Source organism: Ranitomeya variabilis, chromosome 2, assembly GCF_051348905.1.
Source record: "Ranitomeya variabilis isolate aRanVar5 chromosome 2, aRanVar5.hap1, whole genome shotgun sequence".
Taxonomy (NCBI): Eukaryota; Metazoa; Chordata; class Amphibia; order Anura; family Dendrobatidae; genus Ranitomeya; species Ranitomeya variabilis.
In genome coordinates this window covers 595,330,058-595,353,190 of record NC_135233.1, presented here as the reverse complement: position 1 = coordinate 595,353,190, position 23,133 = coordinate 595,330,058, and the positions used below count along the sequence as shown (strand labels likewise).

Sequence of the window (23,133 nt, the reverse complement as noted above, 5' to 3'; positions counted from 1 at the left end):
AGCACATTCACTAATAACAGCCAATAGGAACATACACCACATAAATAAAGCAGATCGCCGACAGGAAACTTACCGTAAAGTGGATTTGGCAGCCGCCCATTATATAATCAAGGAAGGAATAGACTCTGTGTATCTGTTATTAAATAGAGAGGAGGCCGAAATATTACACCCCAAAGTCACAAACAAGACCCCAGGATCAGTATCAATGGCTTAACATTCCCATACAGTCAAAATAAAAGGGAATATATCACCTTGGACAGCAGGATATTATAGTGCAGATTCATATATAGTTATGTGGGAAAGGATTCGGTATAACTTGTATATTATTAATTTCAATCTCTGCTCTTCCGTGGCTTAGGAGTCCAGTGGGCGGTCCTACTCAGTGATTGACAGCTTACCTTTTGTGACTATGCACATAGGACCGCCCACAGGACTCCTAGAAGAGGCGGTATGTACATACTTAATATTTGAGATTCCTTCATCTTTGCTTTATCAATGACCCCAATGGGCCCCTTATTAATCAAGTCTAAGAAATAGAAGAAAAAAAATGTGCAGATCAGTTACCTTCAGATCTGATAATATAACCAACCCGGAGTTCTTATAGTTTCTTTTCTTTAATTTGTATTTTGGATTTACACAGTCCCATTGTACCTGAAAAGAAATTGGAATAGGCACTGTTCAGATTCAGAGTCCCTGTTATATTCTAGAAATGAACCACTTCACGGCTCTGTTCACCCCTAGTCTTTGGAGGTATACACGGGGAAAGCTGAAAAAGCATTTTTCCTAATTTTCATATACGGATATATTTGGATTGTGCGTGTAAAACCAAACACTTTTTCTATTTACTTCTTGTTAAACTTTCAGCCATTCTTGAGATATTAACACTTTTCTTTTGTTTACAGCTCATTGCCTAGGAGACCGACCAATTAATATCTGTTAATATCTCAAGAATGACTGCAAATTTTAACAAGCAGTAAATTGCAAAGTTGCTTGTATTGGCAAGCACTATCTGATAATATACATTTATAAAAATGGAAGAAAAAAATCTTTAAATCCTCTCTCCAAACCATCAAAGCATTATTGTTTTTTTTTAAGTTTCAATTGCTTTTTGTTTTTTTACTTACGAAAACATTTCTAAACATTACAACAAAGAAAATAGGAATATATAAGGTCTAAGAAGTATTTATTTATTGGATCCCCTTTACATTTGGCAAAGTCTCAGTTTTGGGGGCATTTATGAAAAAAAGGGGTCAAACGTTTCCACCTTTTCTAACGTGACCCCTACAATTAGTAGGATGTGGCAGGAGTAAAAATTCAGAACTGCCGCCAAGCCACAAGTAATTTCCATTTAAAAACCTTACATCCCTATTTTCCACGCTTGTCTCTCCCTGTGAATTCTATCTCTTTTTCTCACCTTGTTCCCACCGATTCCTTTCTGCATCTCTTCAAAGGTTGCATAAAACTCTCCAATAAAATCATGTTTTCCGCGTGAGTCATAATCCCAGACAAGGCACTGGGGGAGAAGAGGGTTGAAAGTGAGATAAGGAAGAGAATGAGGAATTAGTAGAGAGAAGCATAGGAGGGAGTGATAATGAGGGGCGAAACGCAAGGAAGGGTGAGTTACAGAATATACAGTACAGAGAATCCGCTGATGACTCACGCGCAGCTTCCTCTTCTCCTCGCAGCAGCACAGAGAGCTCAACGACACCTTAAATGGCTCCCAAACTGGGTTCAGGTTATTCTTAACAACCTAAAATGAGAATGTATATAAATTATATAAAATGGCAAATTTATTGGTGGACCTACCAATATGTCTGGGACCCCAATATTTGGATTACTACAAAGGGGTGTCCCCTGTTCCACCTCACCCCATGAAGGAAGCGGCGGTCGGACATGTGTCCTGCTTTATCTATAGGACTGACGGAAACAGCAAGAGAAGGCACTGGGACCCCGTTCTAATAATCATGGGGGGGTCTCATTCAGCGATCATGCATTCATTAACCTAATACCTTTCATTTGTCTAATTTTGTACATTTTGTAAACCCCCCATTCCCCAGCTGGAGTTTGCTTTAAAACACAAATGGAGTGTTAACCACCATCCCCAGGTCCAATGTTGAGTTTCCGCTGCTGTTCCCAATTGCCTACAGAGCCGACGTCACTTGAGCTCAGTGATTGTTGATGTGACGTCAATAACAGACAGCAGGAGAAGCGAAGACTCAGCGCTTGGACCTGGGGATGGTGAGTAAGGGTTATTTTTATAAAAACTAACTGCAGCTGGGGAAAGGAGTTTCCCAAATGGGAAAACTACTTTACTTGGTAATTCCCACATATAATTTAACCTTTTAAAGGGGTATTCCCAGGATCAAAAGTAATTCTTTGGGGGATATCCATTGGATAGGGGATTCTTTACTAATTGATGGGTGGTCCAGCAATCTAAAAAATGGGGCTGTGCAGAATGGAAGGGGAGGTGCACATGTTTGACCTCCGCTCCAATCATTCTATATGGGACTGTCCAAGAAAGCCGATCACAGCACTTCGCCATTTCTGACAGTCTGATAGTCAATGAATGGAGCATTGGTTGAGCATGCGCCCTCCCTAAATGTTCTGCAGAGCCCGATCCTCAGTATCTAGAGCCCCATTCATGGGATCACTGGGGTTCTAATTGATCAGTAAGATATCTCCTATCAATAGGATAGGGGGTGACTTTCGATTCTGGGATTAACACCTGGTCTCCTTACCTCTGTCCTATGCACCAGCTGTTCACTTTGGTCATCGTTAACTCTGTAAATTTCCAGGAATGGATCTGATTTGCTAAAAAGGTCCTAATGAAAAAAAAATACAATACCATAAATTGGGGGCATTGTAGCATTAAAAAAATATACGTTTACCCTGACCATGGCAATACACCAGCCCTGGATAGAGATGTGAGTACAATAACCTTTTAACACCATTTTTAGGTGCAAATCAAGTGCTGATTAATATCATAGAATATTGATTCATTGCTCCAAATCACCTAATCTGATATATTTACTTTCTGCCTGCAGACACCACTAGAGGGAGCTGTAGAGCTTACTGCATACTGTTCTATTAGTGTACATGTGATAAGCTGCTCAGCTCCCTCTAGTGGTGACTTAGTATCATTACTTGAGTCTATAACTGCAAAACACTAAAGGGTCCTATCCTATGTTTTAAGAAAGTAAATGCAATTATTTTGAAAATGTTTCATTTTAGGAAACTGCTTCTGCATAAAACACGCAATGTACAGCCTCCCCGTTACGGTCACCTTGTCATCCAATTTCCTTGCACAGAACGACAGCTCCACGTATCCATTATTCCCAGAAATCTCTTCCGAAATGACCTACGGGAAAAAGCAAAAAAAAAAAAAGAGAATTAAAAACCGGGATACAACAGTGCAGACAATCACCAGACACCTACATCACATGGCCAAAATCATATGGACTCTCGCGGTTGCATTTGTCAGCAATGGGGTAAATAAATGAGGCGAGCACATACATTTAGCCTGTGGTATAGGATCATGGGGCACAGTCTACAGCCCAAACCACAGGGGGGCGCTCGTACTTCATCAGTCATGTCTGGTAACTGATCGCCTCGAGACTCTTCCTGTGATGTAACAATTCATATTGTGTGTCTGTCACTTTAAACATCCAGCGGCTCCAGAAAATGAATCCATCAAACAGAAAATCCCCATGTACATGTGATTAGTCTGATAATGAGCCCCAGGGTGTGACCGAGAGCGCTCAGAGAACAAAGGATATTCATATATAAACGTATTATAGAGGAGTTATAATCTATCATCTAATAGTCTTTTTATATAGTGTCCATGATCTAGCTAATATCTTTCTAATTATCTATCTAATATATATCTACAGTTGTGTGAAAAAGTGTTTGCCCCCTTCCTGATTTCCTATTCTTTTGCATGTTTGTCACTCTAAAATGTTTCAGATCACCAAACAAATATTCATTTTAAACAAAGATAACAAGTAAACACAAAATGCGGTTTTTAAATTAAGGTCTTTAGTATTAAGGGAAAAAGAAATCCAAACCTACAGGGCCCTGTGTGAAAAAGTGATTGCTCGCCCCTTCCCCTTAAAACATACATTAACTGTGGTTTATCACATCGTTAGGAAGCTGAGTTCAAATTCCCTAGCCACACACAGGCCTGATTACTGCCATACCTGTTCTCAATCAAGATATCACTTAAATAGGACCTGACTGATAAAGTGAAGTATACCAAAAGATCCTCAAAAGCTAGAGATCATGCCACAATCCAAAGAAATTTTGGATCAATTGAGAAACAAAGTAATTGAGATCTATCAGTCTGAAAGGGGTTCTGAAGTAATTTCTCAATCTTTGGGACTCCAGCGAACCACAGTGAGAGCCATTATCCACAAATGGCAAAAACATGGAACAGTTGTGAACCTTCCCAGAAGTGGTAGGCTGACAAAAATTACCCCAAGAGTGCAGTGACGACTCATCCAAGAGGTCACAAAAGACCCCACGACATCATCAAAAGAACTGCACTTGTCTCAGTTAAGATCAGTGTTCATGACTCCACCATAAGGAAGAGACTGGGCAAAAATGGCCTGCATGGCAGAGTTCCAAGACGAAAACCACTGCTGAGCAATAAGAGCATAAAGACTCATCTCAGTTTTGCCAGAAAACATCTTGATCCCCAAAACTATTGAGAGAATACTTTGTGGACTGATGAGACAAAAGTTGAATATTTTGAAAGGTGTATGTCCCATTATATCTGGCGTAGAAGTAACAGCATTTTAGAAAAGGAACATCATACCAACAGTAAAATATGGTGGTAGTGTGATGGTCTGGGGCTGTTTTGCTACTTCAGGACCTGGAAGACTTGCTGTGGTAAATGGAACCATGAATTCTGCTGTCTACCATAAAAATCCTGAAGGAGAATGTCTGGTCATCTGTTCGTGATCTCAAGCTGAAGATCACTTGTGTTACGCAGCAGGACAATGATCCAAAACACATCAACAAGTCCACCTCTGAATGACTTTTAGTGTGACAAACATGCAAAAGATTAGGAAATCAGGAAGTGGGCAAACACTTTTTTCACACAACTGTATCTAATATCAATCTATCCCAATAATTACTGTTTTACTACTGTAAATTGTAAAAAAAAAATGATTGGCAATCAATCCAGTTACCTATGGTTGCAAATGTCACCCAATTAGTCTATCTAGTGAGACATCAGTACAGGACAGTGGATGTGTCAATAGGTAATTTGCAATTAAAATTTCAGAGAAGCTCATTAAGGGCTGTATATGTGGCCGTATTGGATGTCAAGCATCTTGAAAACTGGAATCTGTGGTGAATTGCTTTGGTGCGGGCTTTCAATACATAAATATCCCAGGTCATCTCACAGATGGACATTAATATAGAGATAAACAGCTTATTCACTAGATTTGGGTACAGGCAGGGCCGTATTTGCCACTAGGCATTTGAGGGCATGTGCCTAGGGTGCCAGGATGCGAGGGGGGGCGGCACCTGAGCAAGTTGTGTGGGGTTTTTTATAATTAAAGTCTGGTGTCACCGCCCGCCCAAACCTCCTGACCGCCCACCCACCGCCCTAACGCCCACCCACCGCCCTAACGCCCACCCACCTGCCCACCTCCCTCCTTGAAGACATAATACTCACCTTTCTCCTCCGCCCTGAAAGTCCTTGCATCTCTGTCCCTGCGCTGTAGCTTCTTCCTGTGTGAGTGGTCACATGGTACCGCTCATTAGGGTTATGAATATGGATGCATATTCATGACTTTATTGAGTGGTACCACATGACCGCTCACACAGGAAGAAGCTGCAGCGCAGGGACAGAGATGCAGGGACTTTCAGAGCGGAGGAGAAAGGTGACTATGACAGGGGAGGGAGGGAGGAGGAGGATGGGAGGAGGACAGAGGAGGACGGGGATGAATGGGGGAGCCATGCATACAAGATGGGATGGGGGAGCTGAGCCATACATACAAGATGGGACGAGGGGAGCAGAGCCATACATACAAGATGGGACAGGGGGAGCCGAGCCATGCATACAAGATGGGAGGGGGGAGCTGAGCCGTACATACAAGATGGGACGGGGGGAGCAGAGCTATACATACAAAATGGGACGGGGGAGCCATGCCATGCATACAAGATTGGGGGCATGTATGAAGAAACAATATGGGAGAATGAGGGCATGTATGAGGAAACAGTACAGGGGAATGGGGGGCATATCTGAGGAAACAGCATGGGGGATGGGTGCAGACACTGAGGAGCGAATGGGGGAATGCATGTGGACACAGTATGAGTAGCAATGTGAAAAATGTATGTGGACAGAGTTTGGGGAGTGAGGGACATGGGATGTGTGCAGACACAGAATGTGGAGTTGGGGGGTATGTGTGAGCAGGCAGTATAGAAAGTGAGGGGGGTAAATATATGAGGAGACAGTATGGCGAACGGGGATGAGTGGAGACAGTATGAGGAGGGAGGGGAATAGTGTGAGGAGACAGTATGGGGGAGAAAAGTGAGTGGGCACAGAATAAAAACTGAGTAGTGGGGGTGTAGCATGGGGGGACAGTGTAAAAGTACAGCCAGGATGGGACAGTATACCAAGGAGGGAGAAGTGTGATGAGAGAGTACGGGGGAGGGGGGACACAGTATGAGAGGACAGTGTGAAGAGGGGGCCGGTATGGAAAGGAGAGGTCAGTGTGAAGAGCATGTACCATAAGAGGGACAGTGTGCGGGTCATATTTTGTGCAGACAATATAGTGAGGGGCAATTTTTTATTCAGGAGCATTATAATAACACTTGTATCTTTAAGGGCGTCATGTGGAGATTTACTGCAAAAGAGCGGAGAAGATGGAAGTCTGCAGAGACAGCTGTGGATGAGAAAACTCATCATGGGGTCTGAACAAGATGAAGAAAAGAAGGAGAACGACTCCAGAGACTACGTCATCTATAAGGTACCTGGATATAAATGTTATTTGTGATACTAACTAACTCTCATGTTTTTATTAATGTTAGGAGCATTAAAGGGTTGTCCAGGTTTGTAATGAGTCTGCAGTCATTCTTTGTGACTTCTGACTTCTCACAGTGTGCACTGCACGCTGTCAGGATTCTGTCGTGCTGGGGATTTACATTAATGCGGTCACGTGCTGACTAGACATGTGTGGCCTCACTCAATAAAAATGAACTGAGCGAGGCCGGGCACGTCTAGTCGGAATGTGGTCAGAAGTATACAAATCACATGCTTGTGCTAGTGCAGCGCCCCAGAGTCCTGGTCGTTGCAGTAATGTCGCTCTGCCACTATGGGGAGTGATGTTACGTCTGATTGCACTAAAGGAGTTCACCTGACCAGGTATCACAGACACAAACTACACTCCACACTCCGGCCACCGGGGGGGTGGTTCTATCAGGCCACTCCTCACACTCTGGTAAAACTGGGGGTTGGACAGGAAGTTAGACAGAAAGTAGCTAGGGAGAGCTCGAGAGAGGACCTGTCAGGGGTAGGATCCTGACAGCGGCCTATGACAGACAGAACGTTACGGAGCCGTGCTTGAGTCCATAGCGGCAGACTCCTAAGAAAGGACACGAAAGCGGAGTATATTGCGGAGAAGTGAGAAGCGAGATCACAGCGCAGAGGAGATAGAACCAGAAGGAGTCGTGCCCTTAAGACTGTGGCAACATCCTTCTGAGGCGCGTAGCCGGTGGCCGGAGCACCGAGGAAGTAAGAGACTTTACGTACTACTTCAAACAGCGGCAGGACAGCTGACTATAGGTTGGCTGTCTCACCTAAATCACCTAACGAAGACAAAGGAGGCAATTGTGGGAGAGGGGCGTCTCTAGGGTCCCAGAATAACTCCAGGCCTACCCCGTCATACGGGTGCGTCCTAGCCATATCATCTGGGGGACGGAGAAAAGAACATCAGAAACAGACACAATAGGTGTGAGGACTATTCCGTGGTGCTCAGCAGGGAGGTACTACAACATACAGGTGCTAGAAGGTAGGCACTGATTTCCACCTGCAAAGGGAACTCTGGATGTGCCTTCGGACCGGCCGGTCTCAGCCAGCCCTGATAGCAGTGCTCTGGATTGAGGATCCTGAAGCCTTCAGTAAAGAGGTAAAGAGACTGCTACCCTGTGTCCTCGTTATTCATCGCGACCTACACCACGCACCATCATCACATCTTTCATTGGACGCCCCTTAGCAGGGTCACGGACCGGGTCTAGCCACCGTGACGACCCCAAGACAGAAACAGAGAGGCCTGGTACCGAGTACCCCGTGGCCCTGCGTCTGGGGGCGCTCCAACTTGGCGTCACGAACAGTATCTACTTAAGCCTGAAGAATCAGGTCATGTGTGCCTTGGAACTGTGACTGAATTGTGCTTGAACTGTGATTTATTGCAATGACTGTGTATTGCTGTTTGCCGCCCAAAATCCGCCATTGCTGCGCTGAGCGGAGCACGGATGGAGGAGCCATAGTTTCGTGGGCGGAGCCGGCCGAAAAGAGTGCGGAACGAGAAACCGCGGGAGGGTGCCGACTCCGGAAGAGGAACCCCGGCCCCGGCAGGTTAGCAGGGGGAAGGAACGGCCATGTCGGACCCCGGAGGGGTTGAGGCGGCGGCCGCAGACGCGGGGGCACCTTCAGGTCCCGTAGTAGACGCAGCCGCGGGCCTTGTACCACCGCCAGATGCCGCGGGGCTTGCCGCCCCCACCGGCCAGCCGGACACTGCCGCAGCTACGACAGCCATAATGCCCTTTTCCATGCCGTACCTACCCGGAGCCGCTTGGCTCTCGCGATACTCTAGAGAGTCCCATACGTTAACTGACTTTAAAGAAGGGATTTGCAGCCTGCTCGAGTTTTATCCCTTGACGGAGCCTCAGAAAGTTCATATGATAACGAACCAACTCTTTGGAGCGGCCTTGAGAGAAGTGAAGTCCTGGCCCGCCGCAGATAAGAAGACTGCGCAACAGATCTTTGCAAAGCTTAAAGCCACCTTTGACACCCGCACCGCTGCAGAAATTAAATTGACATTTTATGGGTGCAAGCAGAGGCCGCAGGATAGCTTACGGGACTATGCCCTTAATCTGCAGGAGGCACTGAGGGCCATTAAGCAGAGTGATCCAAGCGGTATGCAAGATGAAGATAAACTCCTAAAAGAGCGGTTCATTGAGGGACTCCAGTGCAGTCACCAAAGGGCCCAGCTACACTTCCTAGCCATGCAGAATCCCGACCTGACTTTTGCGCAATTTAAAGATAAAGCCATTCAAGCACTACCAGAGCGACAGCCCAGCCGTGCTGTACTTCCTAGGCGTCAAGCCCTCACGTACCACCAGGAGGTGGCGCCGGAAACACCCGTCTCCGCCGAGGCCGATGCCCAGTGTTATGATCCTAGTGGCTGAGGATCACAAAACGGACTAGCTAAGTTTATGAACATAGACACGAGCTCTAGGGAGGTGGTAACTGGACTGACCGCAAACCTGATCCTAACCAACACACTAAAGGTAGCCGGTGAACGTGCCTAAAATCCTGGACGTCTCGACGCAGCCTGAGAAACTATCTACTCCTGAGGGAAAGTAAGACCTCACTTGCCTCAAGAGAAATCACCCCAAAGATATAGGAAGCCCCCAACAAATAATAACGGTGAGGTAAGGGGAAAACACAAACGTAGAAATGAAAACAGATACAGCAAATGAGGCCCGCTAATACTAGATAGCAGAAGACAGATAGGGAACTGTGCGGTCAGTAAAAAACCCTATGCAAAATATCCACGCTGAGAATACAAGAACCCCCACACCAACTAATGGTGTGAGGGGAGAAACTCAGCCCCCTAGAGCTACCAGCAAGCAAGGAAATCACATATTAGCAAGCTGGACAAGAAACAAAAATAAACCAAGAAACATATGACCACTGATGGTCAAAAAATGAACCAAGCAAAACTTAGCTTCTCTTGAAGAGACTGATAACGAAGGACTGCAGGAGAGCTCCAAAATAGCACTGAAGACATTGACAGCAGGCAACAACTGAGAGTCCAGGTGAACTAAATAGGAAACCAGCTAACAGATAACGAGACAGCTGATCAAGCCTCAGACCTGCAGAATGACACAAAGAGCCACCAGAGGGAGCCCAAAGACAGCACTCACACAGTACCAGTTGTGACCACAAGAGGGAGCCCAAAAACAGAGTTCACAACAGCCCAGATCCTGGAAGACGACTCCCCTGCAGGACTACGCCTCCAGATGCAAGAGCTGACCAAGAGCGTTGCTGCCCTAGCCCGGACCGTCCAGTCCCTCCAAGAGGCCCCCAAGGAGAAGATCCAGCTGGCTTCCGGACCGGAAGATGTCCCCTGGCAGCGACAGAGGAGGACTCCGCCGACCAGAGGCAGGGACGATGATCGCTTTCATTGGGATGGACGACCTATCTGCCGCCGCTGCCACCAGGTGGGCCATCTTGCAAGGTACTGTCCTTTAAACAAGCAACCCCGGGGGCAAAGGGCCAACCCCCAGGAGTAGGACGATCAGGCCCGCAGAATTGGAGAGCCAAGTACATCGGAGGGCGACCGGTCCTCCCCATTGTGATCGACGGTATCCCCATGAATGCTTTGCTGGACACGGGTTCCCAGGTGACGACTATGCCTTACATCCTTTATAGACGTTATTGGGAGGACACCGACATTACCCGTGTCTCTGATGATGATTTCTCCATAATAGCTAGTAATGGTCAGCCACTGCCACAAGTGGGGTATAAAGAGGTCACCATTAAGGTGGGGCGGGTAGAATTGGAGGCCCAGGGAATTGTTATTGTTGATATTGACCGACGTGAATGTAACCCCATGATGACCATCGGTACTAATGTCATAGAAAATTGTCTTGCAGAAGTTATTGTCTTGTCGCAGCAGGTCGCCGAAAGAGCGGGTTACAGTGAACAACGTGCCTTGCAGAAAGAAATCAGAGCTCTAATGCAGAGACAGCAAGTGGCGTTGACTGGTGGTGAGATTGGCCGGGTCACAGTGAGTGATTCAAACCCCATTGCGATACCCCCCAGGAGCGAAATGTTGATATGGTGTCGGGCAGCCATAGGCCTTAGGGGTAAAGATTATCAGGCCCTGGTAGAACCTGTGTATTCAGATAATAGGCCTACCCTCCTGACAGCCAGAGGGGTGGTTGATGTTCGTAAGGGGAGGGTGCCAGTACGTGTTCTTAACTGTGGGAAGGAAGAAGTCCACCTAACCAAATATGTCACACTTGCCAAGCTGTTTACTGTTAATAATAGTGTGATACAGGCACCTGGACCCTTGGTTCCGTCCAGCCTGGCGGAGGACAATGGCTTTGCAGGGCAAATGAAAGATTGGTGTCGGGAATTGCATGTGGGCGCTGATTCTACCCCATCTCACCAGATACAGGGGGCTTACAGGGTGGTTCATGAATATGAGCGGGTATTCAGCAAACACCCCCTAGATTTCGGGCAGGTAAAAGGGATTCAGCATCATATCGCCACGGGAGATCACCAACCCATCAGAGAGAGATACCGTCCTGTACCCCCAGCTCATTATGAGTGTGCCAAGGACATGTTACGAGAGATGAAGGAGGCTGGGGTAGTGAGAGATAGTTGTAGCCCCTGGGCAGCTCCATTAGTCCTCGTTAGGAAGAAAGATGGCACCATAAGGATGTGTGTGGATTATAGGCAACTAAATCGCATTACACATAAGGATGCATACCCCCTGCCCAGGATAGAGGAGTCTTTGGCTGCTCTAAAGTCTGCTAACTACTTCTCTACCTTGGATCTCACCAGTGGGTACTGGCAGGTTCCCGTGGCAGAAGCGGACAAGGAGAAGACGGCCTTCACGACGTCGATGGGTCTCTGCGAGTTCAACTACATGCCCTTCGGATTGTGTAACGCCCCGGGGACATTTCAGAGGATGATGGAGTGCTGTCTGGGGCACAAGAACTTTGAAACCCTGCTGCTCTATCTGGACGATGTTATTGTCTTCTCTAAGACCTATGAAGACCATTTGAAGCACCTGCCCGAGGTGTTTGAAGTCCTGTCCAACTTTGGCTTAAAGGTGAAACTGTCCAAATGCCACCTACTAAAACCCAAGGTGCAGTACCTGGGCCATGTGGTGAGTACCAAAGGAGTGGCCCCAGACCCCGACAAGGTCACGGTGATCAAGGACTGGCCGAAGCCCGCTGTGCCTCCATGAAGTCCGGCAATTCCTTGGGTTGGTGGGCTACTACCGGAGGTTCATCAAGGACTTCACCAAGAAGGCTGTGCCGTTGCAAGACCTGTTGGTGGGCCAATCCAAGAAACCCAAGGGTAAGAATACCCCATTTGATTGGAACGACGGACTGGAAGGATCGTTCACCTGCTTAAAATCGGCGCTGACGGGAGAAGAGGTACTGGCTTACCCTGAATATGACCAACCGTTTGTATTGTATACGGATACCAGCAACGTGGGGCTGGGAGTTGTGTTGTCCCTGGTCCAGAAAGGCAAGGAAAGGGTAATAATCGCTTACGCCAGCAGGAAACTTCGCCCCACTGAAAGGAACCCTGACAACTATAGTTCCTTTAAGCTGGAGTTTCTCGCCGTCGTTTGGGCCGTGACAGAGAGGTTCAAGCACTACCTGGCCTCAGCAAAATTCACCGTCTTCACAGATAATAATCCACTAACACACTTGGACACAGCAAAACTCGGCGCCTTGGAGCAGCGGTGGATGGCCCGGTTATCCAATTACGATTTCACCATCAAGTACCGGGCGGGGCACAAGAATGCGAATGCCGATGCATTGTCCCGAATGCCTCACTTGCCTGAGACGGAGGTAGATGCAGAAGCATTTGAAGAGGTAGAGCTGCCCGCTTTCCATCGCCCCAAGGCCACCCAGTGTTCCCATCAGGTGGAGGCCAGGCGCAGGAATAAGCAAGGCGCCCCGTTGAATCCCCTGCCCCACCACGGGTGGGCAGAGAACCAGAATGGCGACCCTGCGGTCCGTCGGGTGAAAGAGCTCCTGACGCAGGCGGGTTTGCATCCCGGCCCGGAAGATCCACCGGAGGCATTACAGTTGTGGAAGGAGAGGGGCAGACTGTTTATTCACGATGGCAAGCTGTGCCGGAGGAGCGTTGACCCACGCACCCACGAATTGGTATGGCAAATTGTGGTCCCAAGACAAGATGTGCCAATGGTCCTGGGAGCGTACCACGATGGGGCAGGACACTTCGGATGGAGGAAGCTGGAGAGGCTGCTCCGAGGGAGGTTCTACTGGGTTGGTATGAAGAAAGCCATCGAGAAGTGGTGCCGAGAGTGTGGCCCATGCAGCCTACGCCGGAAGGATCGTGACAGCCAGCGGGCTCCCTTGCAGCCCATTGTCACCAAACGGCCGCTCGAGCTGGTCTCACTGGATCACGTGAAGCTAACACCTAGCCGGTCAGGCTATACCTATGCTCTCACCATCGTGGACCACTACTCCAGATTCCTGGTAGCCGTGCCGGTCAAGGATCTAACGGCTAGAACGGCCGTTAAAACCTTCCAGCAGTACTTCTGTCGGCCTCATGGGTACCCAGAAAAGGTACTGACCGATCAGGGGCCAGCATTTGAAGCGGAAGTGTTCCAAGAGTTCTGCAATCTGTATGGATGTAAGAAGATCAGAACCACGCCATACCATCCACAAACCAACGGGATGTGTGAGAAGATGAACCAGGTGGTGATCGACTTACTGAAGACCTTACCTGTGGAGCAACGGAACCTGTGGCCCACAAAGTTACCCGACTTGGTGGATATGTACAACCACATCCCTGTGAATTCCACCAACTGCACCCCAGCGTACCTGATGCGAGGGAGGTCTAGCAAGTTACCTGTTGATCTGGACATGGGAGTCCTGACCCCCGAGGATATCTCGCCAGATGTGGACTGGGATACTGAAAGGCAGCAAAGGTACCGCAAGGTACAAGAATGTGTGGAAAGAAGCCTCGCCCAAGCCCGAAAAAAAAAAGAAAGGGATTACAAACAGCATGCTCCTGCGATTCCCTTGTCACCCGGGGAACAGGTACTCAAGCGAAAGCGGAGACTACACAAGCTTGATGATCAATGGGAAGCGGAACCATATACCATCCTGCCATCTGATTTCGACAATACCAAGGTCTGTCTCATCAGCAAGGATGGAGGGGAAACCTCAACGGCAATATCCAGGGACCACCTTAAGATATGCCCTGATAAGCTGAGAGATGGGGAAACAGACCCCGGGATGCCTCCGCCCATGGAAGAGGAGAAGATGATACACACTGTTCTTGGTGATTTTCCCCAGTCTTGGACTCAAATAAACCAGGCCATCGTGGTACCTGTCCTAACGTTTTGTCAACTGACACCGCCAGAACTAAATGAGGAGCCAGGTCATCCGGACCCGCGACCGCAGCGGACCCCACTGGAGGATACCATGCCAACCGTTGAACCGGTCAGTCCTCCCTCTGCTATCGGTGAATCTGCCATGCCCATCGGTCGTAGCAGCAGTCCTGAGAGCTCCAGCCTGCCAGTGCTACCCAGACTCACTAGAAGTGTAGCTAGGAGACAGTGCACTACACCAGCGGTAGCCAGCCTAGCGGGCCCTGTTAGGTCAATAGCCACTCCTGCACTGCAGAGGTCTACACATAGCACCAAGAATCAAACTCCACTTCGCTACAAAACTTGGAGATACTAACAATAGCTACTGTTTGGTTGAAAATGTTTATGTAAGTTTCTTGTTACAGGTTTAAAAATGGACAATTGAGTGATGACAGTGAATTGCTCCAAAACTGTCACGGGGACCCCTTTGTTTACCCGGGGTCCCTGCTTTTCAAGGTTGCACCTACTGAACTGGGAGTCATGAACTGTGCATGACCAAACTTTTGCAACGTTCAAGCATCCTCACCTCCCATAAAGGGAAGCACTGTTATATATTCACTTGTTCATAGCATTTACTTGTTTAGAGTGTTTCAAAATTTTGAGTGTTTTCTAATAATATGCGTAGAGCCCCCACTGCCGCAGGGCCGAGGGGTACCCGGTACCGGTCCTCTGAGTCTCTGCTCTGGGGTTGTCACGGTGGCTAGACCCGGTCCGTGACCCTGCTGAGGGGCGTACAGTAATAGATGTGGATAGTGGTGGTGGTGCGGTGCAGTAAATAACGAGGACACCAGGTTGCAGTCTCTTTACCTCTTTACTGAAGATCTCTGGGTCCTCAATCCGGAATACGGTTAACCAGGCTGCGCAAGTCCGGCCGGTCCAATGGCACCTCCAGAGTTCTCTTTGCAGGTGGAAATCTGTGCCTTCCTGCTAGCGCTATGTGTTGTGGTCCTTCCCTGCTGTGCTTACGGAAAGTCCCCACAACTGTTGTGTCCGTTTCTTAAGTTCCCTCACAACTCGATTAGATGATGTTCTGCTAATCTTCCGTCCCTCCCTGATGTTGCGGTTAGGACGGCACCCGTATGACTGGTAGGCTCGGAGCTCTTCCGGGACCCTAGAGTCGCCCCTCTCCACAAGTTGCCCCCTATGTCTTCGTAGGTGATTTAGGTGAGACAGCCCGCCTATGACTGACTGTCCTGCCGTTGGTTTGAAGTATTGCCTGAAGCTGAATATAGTAATACTTCCTCGGCGTTCCGGCCGCCGGTTGTGCGCCTCAGTAGGATGTTGCCTCGGTCTCACAGCACGACTCCTACTGGTATTCTCCTTCTTGCTTTGATCTCGTTTCTCACTCAGCACAATCTATCTCGCTTCCAATCCCTCCTTGGGCACCGCCGCTATGCTGAGCAGGCACGGTCCCATTACGTTCTCTCAAGTTGCCAGGCCTCTGTCAGGATCCCACCCCTGACAGGGACCCTACCGAATCTTCTCCCACAACACCCTCTGCCACAAGGTGTTGCCTGGTTCCAACCCAGTCAGCTTTCTGTTCTAACTTCCTGCCTGACCCCCAGTTTTACCAGTATGTGAGGAGTGGCCTAATGAATAGAACCCTTAGCTCCCCCTGGAGGCCCGGCTGTGAAATGTATTGGTGTCTGTGATACCTGGTCAGATGAACTCCTTCAGTGCCATCAGACGTACCATAGCTCCCCTTAGTGGCGGAGCCACAGTACTGCAACGACCAGGACTCTGGGGCGCTGCATATGTAATGTTGTTTTTCTTTTCCCAGTCCGGGAGTACTGGATTTAACCGGGGGGAGGGCAGCGCCCCAGAGTCCTGGTCATTGCAGTAATGTCGCTCTGCCACTATGGGGAGTGATGTTACGTCTGATTGCACTAAAGGAGTTCACCTGACCAGGTATCACAGACACACACTACACTCCACACTCCGGCCACCAGGGGGGGTGGTTCTATCTATTAGGCCACTCCTCACACTCTGGTAAATCTGGGGGTTGGACAGGAAGTTAGACAGAAAGTAGCTAGGGAGAGCTCGAGAGAGGACCTGTCAGGGGTGGGATCCTGACAGCGGCCTAGGACAGACAGAACGTTACGGAGCCGTGCTTGAGTCCATAGCGGCAGACTCCTAAGAAAGGACACGAAAGCGGAGTATATTGCGGAGAAGTGAGAAGCGAGATCACAGCACAGAGGAGATAGAACCAGAAGGAGTCGTGCCCTTAAGACCGTGGCAACATCCTTCTGAGGCGCATAGCCGGTGGCCGGAGCACCGAGGAAGTAAGAGACTTTACTTACTACTTCAAACAGCGGCAGGACAGTTGAGTATAGGTTGGCTGTCTCACCTAAATCACCTAACGAAGACAAAGGAGGCAATTGTGGGAGAGGGGCGTCTCTAGGGTCCCAGAATAACTCCAGGCCTACCCCGTCATACGGGTGCGTCCTGGCCATATCATCTGGGGGACAGAGAAAAGAACATCAGAAACAGACACAATAGTTGTGAGGACTATCCCGTGGTGCTCAGCAGGGAGGTACTACAACACACAGGCGCTAGAAGGTAGGCACTGATTTCCACCTGCAAAGGGAACTCTGGATGTGCCTTCGGACCGGCCGGTCTCAGCCAGCCCTGTTAGCAGTGCTCTGGATTGAGGATCCTGAAGCCTTCAGTAAAGAGGTAAAGAGACTGCTACCCTGTGTCCTCGTTATTCATCGCGACCTGCACCACGCACCATCATCACATCTTTCATTGGACGCCCCTTAGCAGGGTCACGGACCGGGTCTAGCCACCGTGACGACCCCAAGACAGAAACAGAGAGGCCCGGTACCGAGTACCCCGCGGCCCTGCGTCTGGGGGCGCTCCACTGATATGACTGTCCACCGGCAAGGGAGAATCCTAAAAGTGTGCAGTGCATGAGTTGTGAGAATTCAAAAGCCTGCGATGTCAGGATTCAGCTCTGCAGGTTCCAGTAGTCATCACATGGACACTTCACTCACATGTGACTTTCATACTTATGGTCCTGTGACAACGAGCTTCTCTTCTGCTTCTCTCTGTTTTTCACTAAACATTGAGAGCATTAGGGAGAGGAGCTCGTGGGTACATGACTAAGTGTGCAAATCACATATGTCCTGTGGGGGGGAGGGCGCCAAAATGAATTCTTGCCCCAGGTGCCAGAAACCCTAGGTACACCTCTGCCGGTATACTACTGCGAGTGGTGATTACCGGGTCCGGTGGAGGGATGTCTGTGCACAGGCAGTGAGGCAGAGACAGAGAGAGAATGGAGACCTGGAGACTGCCCGTCCCAGTCTACGCCTTAGCCTGGAGCTTCATTATCATAGGAATATGTCAGTTAATACATTGCTTTTCTAAAGCTTTATACAGTAGTTTTAGGTCAGGGTGGGATGGTTAGGGATGAGCTAGCAAGGTGCAGGGACAGGTAGTGATGGCTACTTGCGGACATGTGAGGCACTTGCGGTTTTGCACTTGCCGTGAGACATAAAAAACACTGCTAGCAGCATTTTTTTTCATTGCTGCAAATACCGCATTTGCCGGATCGCGGCAAAACCGCAAGTGCCGCACTTGTCCGCAAGTCCCATAGGGAATGAAGAGGCAGAAAGCACTGTAGCCATAAGTGATCCATTACGCGACAGATGCGGAAAAACTGCCGGATTTGCTGCAAAAGGCTACTTTCACATCAGCGATTATTGCCAAAGTCACTGCCGATAGTGTCATACTCGCCAATGGGGGAGGCAGCACTAAAAGTGCCTAGGGCAGCAGAAACGCTAAATACGGCCCTGGGTACAAGGGTGAACACTTGGTTCCCGAGCAATATATTCCGCAATAGTTAATGTTTCAGGAATCGATCTGTGAACCTTGAATCTCGAGCCTGGAGGTGAAAACATTGCTCTATGTATAAAAACTGCAGTTAATATCGAGCCACTCTTACCGTTACAGTGGACTTTCCGGCATATTTGCCATATTTCAGGAAGAGGCCTTTGGTAATCCTTTTCTGTGCAACAATCTAGAAAAACGGAAAATAAACACAATAATAATCAATGTAAAGAATAACACAGAAATATTTCAACATACAACAGACACACAGAGGTTTAGAATTATCATAAGGCACAGCTATTGGGAAAAGGCACCATCCAGCAACTAAGGGGAGCCATCTGTATCCACTAGATAAGGGGGGCCATCTCCATCCAGCAGCTAAGGGGAGCAACCTGTATCCACTAGATAAGGGAGGCCATCTCCATCCAGCATCTAAGGGGAGCCACCTGTATCCACTAGATAAGGGAGGCCATCTCCATCCAGCAACTAAGGGGAGCCACCAGAATCCACTAGATAAGGGGGACCATCTCCATCCAGCAGCTAAGGGGACACATCTCGAACCAGCAGGTAAGAGTGGCCACCTTAATCCAGCAGCTAAGGAGACCTCCATCCAGCAGCTAAGAGGAGCCACTTCCATCCAGCAGCTAAGAGGATCCTCCTCCATCCAGTAGGTATGAGGGGTTACATCAATCCAGCAGCTAAGAGGATCCGCCTCCATCCAGTAGATAAGAGGGGCCAATTTCATACAGCATTTAAAAGAAGTCGCCTCCATTCATCGGCTAAGAGGAGCCACCGGCATCCAACAACCAAGAGGAGCCACCTTAATCCAGCAACTAAGAGGAGTAACCTCCGTCCAGGACCTCAGAGGAGCTACCTTCACCCATCACATAAGTGGAGCCACCTCCATCCAGCAACTGAGAGGAGCCACCCTCCATCCAGCACCTAATAGGGGACACCTCCATCCAGTACCTCAGAGGAGCCACCTTCACCCAGCACCTAAGAGGAGCCACCTCTATTCAGCAACGAAGAGGAACCACCTCCATCTAGGAACTAAGAGAGGTCACCTCCATCTAACAGCTAAGGGGTTCTCCTCCATTCTGAAACTAAAAGGAGACACCTTTATCTACCAGTTAAGAGGGGCCACCTCCATCCAGCAATTAAGACTTTACACCTTTATTCAACAGCTAAGAGGGGCCACCTTCATCCAGCAACTAAGAGAACCCACCTCCATCCAGCAACTAAGAGGAACCCCCGTCATACAGAATTTAAAAGAAGCCACCGCCATGTATCGGTTAAGAGGAGCCACCTCCATTCAACAACTAAGAGGAGCCGCTTCCATCCAGCACCTAAGAGGAATCATCTATATCCAGCAACTAAGATGATTAACTTCCATCCAGCACTTAAGGGGAACCACCTCCAGCCAGCCACTAAGAAGGGCCACCTCTTTCCAGTACCTAAGCGTAACCAGCTTCATCCATCAACTAAGATGGGCCACGTCCATCCAGCAGCTAAGAGGAACCTTCCATCCAGCAATTACAAGAAGCCACCTGCATCCAGCAACTAAGAGGAGCCACCTCCATCCAGCAACTAAGAGGAGACATCTCCACCCAGCAACTGAGAGGAACCACCTCCACCCAGCAGCTAAATAGGCCTCCTCCATTCAGCAGCTAAGAGGAGCCACCTTCATGCAGCAGCTAAGAAAATCTTCCTCCATCCAGTAAGTAAGTAAGAGGAGCCACGTCCATCCAGCAGCTAAAAGGATCATTCTCTATCCAGCAATTAAGAGAGACCACCTACATCCAACAACTAAGAGAAGCCACCTCCGTCCAACAACTAAGAACAGCCACCTCCATTCAGCACCTAGGAGGAGCCACCTCCATCCAGCACGTGAGAGCAGTTACCTCTGTCTAGCACCTAAGAGGAGCCACCTCCATACAGCAGCAAAGAAGAGTAATCTCCATTCAACAACTAAAAGGAACCACCTCCATCAAGCACTTAAGAGGAGCCACCTCCATCCAGCAACTAAGAGGAGCCACCTCCATCCAGCAACTAAGAGGAGTCACCTTCATCCAGCACCTAACAGGAGTCACCTCCATTCAGCCCCTAAGAGGAGCCACCTGCAAACAGCAATTAATTTGGGCCATGTTCATCCAGCAGCTAAGAGGAGTCACCTCCATCCAGTACTTAAGCTGAGCCACTTTCATCCAGCAACGAAAAAGGGCCACTTTCATCCAGCAACTAAGAGGGGCCACCTCCATCCAGCAACTAAGAGGAGCTACCTCAATCCAACAACTAAGAGATGCCACATCCATCCAGGAACTAAGAGGAGCCACCTCCATCAAACAACTAAGAGGTGTCACTTCCATCCACCAACTAAGAGGTGCCACATCCATCCAGCAACTAAGAGGAGCTACCTCCATCCAACAACTAAGAGGTGCCACATCCATCCAGGAACTAAGAGGAGCCACCTCCATCAAACAACTAAGAGGTGCCACATCCATCCAGCAACTAAGAGGAGCTACATTTATCCAGCAACTAAGAGGAGCCACCTCCATCCAACAACTAAGAGGTGCCACATCCATCAAGGAACTAAGAGGAGCCACGTCCATCCAACAACTAAGAGGTGCCACATCCATCCAGCAACTAAGAAGAGACACATCCATCCAGCAACTAAGAGGAGCCACATCCATCCAGCAACTAAGAGGAGCCACCTGCATCCAGCAACTAAGGGGAGCCACATCCATCCAGCAACTAAGAGAGCCACCTGCATCCAGCAACATAGAGGAGCCTCCTTCATCCAACAACCAAGAAGAGCCACCTCCATCCAACAACTAAGAGGAGCCACTTCCATCCAACAACTAAGAGGAGCCACATCCATCCAACAAATAATTGGGGGCATCTCCATTTTGTAGCTAAGGGAAGCCACCTCCATCCAACAACTAAGAGGAGCCACCTCCACCCAACCTCTAAGAGGGACCATCTGCATTTTGCAGCTAAGGGGAGCCACCGTCATCTATCAGCTGGATGCACAGAGCGCCTCCTACAGCACCCACTGCGCCAATTCATTTGTTTTGAAATAAATTATATCACTACTATACACGAAAAATGCCAACATAGAGCGTCTGTTACAAATGTAGCACTGAGGACCAAGCGCAGGTTGTACACTTATTTTTTACACTAGATGGCAGCCCGATTCTAAAGAATCGGGAGTCTAGAATCCATATATACTTTATTTATTCAAATGTAAGAATAATACAATTAATAAATAATAGTTAGAAAGAACAAAAAATGGCTGCACTCACCAGCTCTTGACAATTCTTGACAGTACGGCACATTTCTGATTGGTCGCTCGCGGCAGGCGGCAACCAATCAGAAAAGTGCCGCGCACCACGAAGGCATATATCTTTGTCCACCCTGAGCGGGTGTAGGACGCTGGTGACGTCACTTATCTCCGGACATTATCTCCGGACAAAGCCACGGAAGTTGGCACAAATTGCCGGAAGTAGTATTCTAGGCAATTATATATTAGATTTTAATGTTATCAGTGTTTACCTTTGAACGTTTATATTGTATTGTCCTGTCACCAGCCATGTGTACGATTATCGGCCGAAAGCCTCTCTGGAACCAATAATCACCCCATGTAAAGGTATCTTTATAAGTTAAAGATTCAGAATACTATGACTTTTATCATATCCTGAACAGTCAAGTTTTTTATGAACCGTTAAGGTTTTCTGGTTAAAGTAAAAAAAACTCTGAGTGTTTACAGTTTGAAACCATAAAATGTTGAAAAATTATGTCATTCTTGAGTATATCACTCAATGGTGCTCATAAACGTGTCAAATTTGATCTATAATATACTTTAATATACGTTACTTTAATCTTTAATATACTTAAGAACAGGGCCCCAGACATCACACAGGGGGTCTGAAACACCGCACAGTGGTCCAAAATATCGCTGTGCTCTGCCTGGGGTCCCATATGCTGCCTGGGGCCCCTGTGCTCTGCCTGGGGCCCCATATGCTGCCTGGGGCCCCTGTGCTCTGCCTGGGGCCCCTGTGCTCTGCCTGGGGCCACTGTGCTCTGCCTGGGGCCCCATATGCTGCCTGGGGCCCCTGTGCTCTGCCTGGGGCCCCATATGCTGCCTGGGGCCCCTGTGCTCTGCCTGGGGCCCCATAGGCTGCCTGGGGCCCCTGTGCTCTACCTGGGACCACTGTGCTCTGCCTGGGGCCCCATATGCTGCCTGGGGCCCCTGTGCTCTGCCTGGGGCCCCTGTGCTCTGCCTGGGGCCCCATGTTCTGCCTGGGGCCACTGTGCTCTGCCTGGGGCCCCATAGGCTGCCTGGGGCCCCTGTGCTCTGCCTGGGACCACTGTGCTCTGCCTGGGGCCCCATATGCTGCCTGGGGCCCCTGTGCTCTGCCTGGGGCCACTGTGCTCTGCCTGGGGCCCCATATGCTGCCTGGGGCCCCTGTGCTCTGCCTGGGGCCCCTGTGCTCTGCCTGGGGCCCCATGTTCTGCCTGGGGCCCCTGTGCTCTGCCTGGGGCCACTGTGCTCTGCCTGGGGCCCCATGTTCTGCCTGGGGCCACTGTGCTCTGCCTGGGGCCCCATAAGCTGCATGGGGCCCCTGTGCTCTGCCTGGGACCACTGTGCTCTGCCTGGGGCCCCATATGCTGCCTGGGGCCCCTGTGCTCTGCCTGGGGCCACTGTGCTCTGCCTGGGGCCCCATATGCTGCCTGGGGCCCCTGTGCTCTGCCTGGGGCCCCATATGCTGCCTGGGGCCCCTGTGCTCTGCCTGGGGCCCCTGTGCTCTGCCTGGGGCCCCATATGCTGCCTGGGGCCCCTGTGCTCTGCCTGGGGCCCCATATGCTGCCTGGGGCCCCTGTGCTCTGCCTGGGGCCCCTGTGCTCTGCCTGGGGCCCC

General features: G+C 49.3%; 1 protein-coding gene across 2 annotated transcripts in view; it reads right to left on the bottom strand.

Moving 5' to 3' along the window:
- The window catches only part of CPNE7 (copine 7), a 142,812-nt gene that overhangs the window by 45,820 nt on the left and 73,859 nt on the right, over window positions 1-23,133 (bottom strand). For both annotated transcript variants that reach the window (XM_077288446.1, XM_077288447.1), the window contains exons 4-10: window positions 18,331-18,405; window positions 3,284-3,358; window positions 2,739-2,822; window positions 1,661-1,750; window positions 1,415-1,513; window positions 565-651; window positions 74-133 (exon numbers count right to left, since the gene is read on the bottom strand). In XM_077288446.1, the coding sequence (XP_077144561.1) occupies window positions 74-133; window positions 565-651; window positions 1,415-1,513; window positions 1,661-1,750; window positions 2,739-2,822; window positions 3,284-3,358; window positions 18,331-18,405 (570 nt within the window). The remainder of the gene's footprint in view (window positions 1-73; window positions 134-564; window positions 652-1,414; window positions 1,514-1,660; window positions 1,751-2,738; window positions 2,823-3,283; window positions 3,359-18,330; window positions 18,406-23,133) is intronic.